Genomic DNA, 4,238 nt, shown 5'->3' with positions numbered 1-4,238 from the left:
ACAATGAAACTGCTGGTTTTAGTGATTTATTTTAACCAGCACAAAACCTCTCAGGTCTCCCACATATGCATAAACATCTGAGGCCTTGGGCCTCCGCCTATGGACCCATTTCTGGGATTTTGTCTTCTGTAAACTTCTGGGTGTTTCTCTATTGTTATTATTTGTTCTACCTAGTAATTCCCCTCCATCATATCTACTTTGATGGATACTTGTAGGCACTCTTCTCCTTCCTACTTTCTTTTCACTCTGATGTCCTTTTGATTAGATGTGGAAAATTCCAAATACATCCTTACCAGCCCTATTTTGATGCCTCTGGCCTGCCATTTTTATATTTTAAACAGTGCTCTAGAAATTAAAGTCTCATTCTTAACACAATCATTTCACAGTTGTTTATTTTTCAAACATGAAGATATATCTTTTCCGAATTCTTTACTTCCAGTGGTCTAGAGTGATGAAAACAACTAGCTATGCCCCTAAGGTCTTTAATTTGTAATCTTCAGCAATTTGTTCCAGGGTTGGTTTGTGTGTGTGTGTGTGTGTGTGTGTGTGTGTGTGTGTGTGATCTACTCCCAGCCAGGGAGGTGGGGTCATTGTTCCCTGAATGACAGCCCTGTGGTGCTTCATCCTCCCTGGGAGGGGTAAAGAGACTCCTGATAGGAAAGACTTCTAGGTTCATGATGGAAAGACTTGAGAGAAAAAAGTGGAGTTCAGGAGAGATAGCTAAGAGAGAAAGCGCAGAATTTGGAATGGTTAATGAGAATCCCCAGAGACGTGAACAGGTGAAGAAAGCCATACTCTTTTTCCAACATGTCCCTTGACTTCAAGTGCCAGCAAGATTTTAGGAACCAGCTTAAGCAATCTAATACCCTATTAGTTCAGGTTTGACAACGGGATGAAATGAGGCCTGTGTATGTTATTCTATCATTAACAAAAGGAGAGTTACTTAGCCCTAACATAGACCTTTCTATTCAACAAAGATTAGTCATCTTTTACCCTGGGTAGGTGAGGGCCCCTCTCATTTCCACGTGAAAAAGCAGCAGTTGAGCTGGGCTGGGGAGTTGAGTCATCTGCCAAGTCTCACAATTAAGAGTGGACTTCCTTGATGAGCTCATTCTCTTCTTGGTCAGAGCTGAGATTTTATCTCACTTCTGAGTCACAGGATTCTTTTACTCTGGTGTATCCTATCACCTACTCTAATCTGTGTAACTCCCTCAATTTCTGTTTTCCTATTTGCCTTGATGAATAAGTTGCTATTTGTGATTTCCATTTATATAACCAGCATTTGATAGGAGGGAGCTGATGTGGCCAGGAGTGAGCTGTTACTCTGCCCTTTATAATGAGCAGGGAGAGTGGCTTTTATTCTGAACTCCTGGAGGAGAACGTTTTACCCCTAGATTACAAATATTTGAGGGGCAGTGGATAGATATAACTCTGGCCAATACCCTTCTTGGAGACAGAAGAGGGAAGGAGCCATAGCCATGCTCCTACTTCCCACAAAGGCAGAAACTTGTCTTCCTTGGAGATGGGGTAGACCAGATCCCAAAGAAGATATCTATCTATCTATCCATGCTCCCCCTTCCCAGGGCTAGCCAATCTATATTAGCTGGCCCATCCATCTAAAGCACATCTGTCAGTATCATTTGTGCTCATGTGAGTCACAAGAAGATGTAGTAATTATTGGATCTGACAAGTTAGGGAGGTTCTCCATCATGTCTTGGATACATGGATACTTGCCCCAGGGAAGCTAGCAGGCCATGCCCTACAAAGAACTGCTTTGGTAGCTCCCTCTGAAGGGAGTCACCGACTACTAATACAATTCTCTTCTTTTTCTGACCTTTCCTGAATGATCTCTCACTCCTTTTTCACGGGAGGCCATGCTACTGCTTCTCCTTCAGGGGAAAAGGCTCCCTCCTTCAGGAAAAGCATTTTGTAGTTCCAAATATTCAATGGTGCCACTTCCCTTTCTCTCTCTTTTTTTTTTTTTGCTTGCAAATATTTTTATTTAAATGCCATTTTTGAGGATGCTAGGTTTTAGATCTTATTGAAGGTAGCAACGTCCATAGATTGCACATAGTCTTCAAAGGCAGTTATCCGTTCCTCTAGCATATCTGTCCCAACTTTAACATCTTCAACTACACATTGTATCTGAAGCTTCTTGATGTCGTATGCTACTGGAACTAGCTTAGAAAATCCCCAAACCAAGCCGTCTGCCTGAATGCTCCTGACACATTCCTCCAATTTTGCCGTATCTGTCTCATCATCCCAAGGTATTACATCCAGTAAGGTGGAAGACTTGGCAACAATTGCAGGTCTTTTCAATTTCTTTGATTCATACTGAGCAAGGCGTTCTTCTCTTAGTTTCTTTGCTTCTTCACTTTCCTCCTCCTCCTCAGACCCAAAGAGATCAATGTCATCATCTTCCTTGCTATCTGTAGCTCCACTTCTTGTGGTATCTTCTACATCAGCAGGGCCATACTTGCCCAAAGCCTTCTTTATTCCCGGCAAGCTCACCTTTTGCTTCTCATAGGACTTGATGTGGTTATACCAACCGAGCGCGTGGTACAGGCCGGCAGATGGGGGGCCCGAGATGGCTTCAAATACTGCGATGTCGGCCTGGGACTGCACAAACCCCTTGATGTAGCTCTTGTCCACCAGGAAGTCACTGAGGTGCTGCAGGCCCACGGGTGTCTTGAGATCTCCGAAGCCCATGGTGGTGGTGGTGGTGGTGGTGGTGGTGAGAGGGACCTGGAAGAAGCGAAAGCGGCGGCCGAGGGCTGGGTAGGGAAGCCCCCTTTCTCCTTTGTGTGACATTTTCCTACCCCTAATAAAGATCAGAATTCCCTTCTGTTTCTTCAGGCCTTTTTCTTATTTGCTTTTCACATTGAAGTCCTTCTTTTGGTTTTGTTTATTTGTTTTATTTTATTTTTTTAAAGAATACTGCATTCTCCCTGATAAACTTGATAGTGGAAACTTTGATGGATAGGAGAAAGGTCCTTAGTTGGATAGGGTAGAATTGTCAAGGGAAAGATTTTTTTGGTCTTGAGAACTCCCATAGACAGATGGAAAGGGAGGGCAGATGATAAGAAATTGAAGGTGCATTAGAATGTACACTCCTTGAGGGCAGGGACTATTTAGGCCTGTCTTTACATCTCTTGTACTTTGCACAGTGCCTGGCACATAATAGGGGCTTAATAAATGCTTGTGGAGCCATTCCCCAATTGAGAAATGGTCAAAGGATATGAACAGGCAGTTTTCAGAGGAAGAAATTAAAGCTATCTACAGGCATATGAAAAAATGCTCTGGATCGCTGCTGATTAGAGAAATGCAAATCAAAACAACTCTTAGATACCACATCTCTCCTGTCAGACTGGCTAAAATAACAAATCAGGAGAATGATAAATGCTGGAAAGGATGTGGGGAAATTGGAACATTGTTGCATTGCTGGTGGAGTTGTGAGCTGATCCAGCCATTTTGGAGGGCAGTGTGGAACTATGCCCAAAGGGCTATAGAAATGTTCATACCCTTTGACCCAGTAATACCACTTCTAGGGTTGTATCCCAAAGAAATCACACAAGCGGGAAAAGGACCCATATGTACAAGAATATTTATAGCAGCTCTTTTTGTGGTAGCCAAGAATTGGAAATCAAAGGGATGCCCATCAATTGGGGAATGGCTGAACAAGCTGTGGTATATGAAGGTGATGGAATACTATTGTGCCATAAGAAATGGGGATGATGCAGACTTCATAACAACCTGGAAAAACCTACACGACATAATGCTGAGTGAGCGGAGCAGAGCCAGGAGAACGTTGTGCACAGCCACAGATATGTGGATTCCGTGAGGACCAACCCTGACATACTGCGCTTCTTTCAGCAACCTAAAGGGGCAAGGACAATTCCAGGGGACTCACGATGGAGAATGCTATCTTCATTCAGAGAAAGAACTGAGAAGTTTGAATACAGACTGAGGCACACTACATGCTCGCCTTTTCTGCTTCTCTTTTGTTTTTGTTTTTGGGGTTTTTTTTTTTTCTTGTTTGTTTTGTTTTTTTTTTCTTTTTGGTTCTGTTTCTTCTTTCTCGTGATTCATTCCATTGGTCAAAATTCTTCTCCACGACTTGACTAGAGCATAAATTAATTCAATGCGAAGTTATACATGACAGTTATATGAGACTTCATGCCGTCTTGGGGAGGGAGGGGGGAGGGAGGGGAGAAAAACTGGAACTCAAAACTATGTAG

The 4,238-nt window shown here is 42.9% G+C and overlaps 1 protein-coding gene across 1 annotated transcript; it reads right to left on the bottom strand.

The window, feature by feature from the left end:
* Positions 1 to 2,031: 2,031 nt before the first annotated feature.
* On the bottom strand, positions 2,032 to 2,709 carry LOC118848766 (elongation factor 1-beta-like). The gene has a single exon (XM_036757782.1). The coding sequence runs from the start codon at positions 2,707 to 2,709 to the stop codon at positions 2,032 to 2,034; it is 678 nt and encodes a 225-aa protein (XP_036613677.1).
* Positions 2,710 to 4,238: the final 1,529 nt, after the last annotated feature.

The sequence above is a fragment of the Trichosurus vulpecula genome, chromosome 4, assembly GCF_011100635.1.
Source record: "Trichosurus vulpecula isolate mTriVul1 chromosome 4, mTriVul1.pri, whole genome shotgun sequence".
In the NCBI taxonomy this organism is placed as follows: Eukaryota; Metazoa; Chordata; class Mammalia; order Diprotodontia; family Phalangeridae; genus Trichosurus; species Trichosurus vulpecula.
Note: the sequence above shows the minus strand (reverse complement) of the source record. Positions and strands in the feature narration are given on the sequence as shown.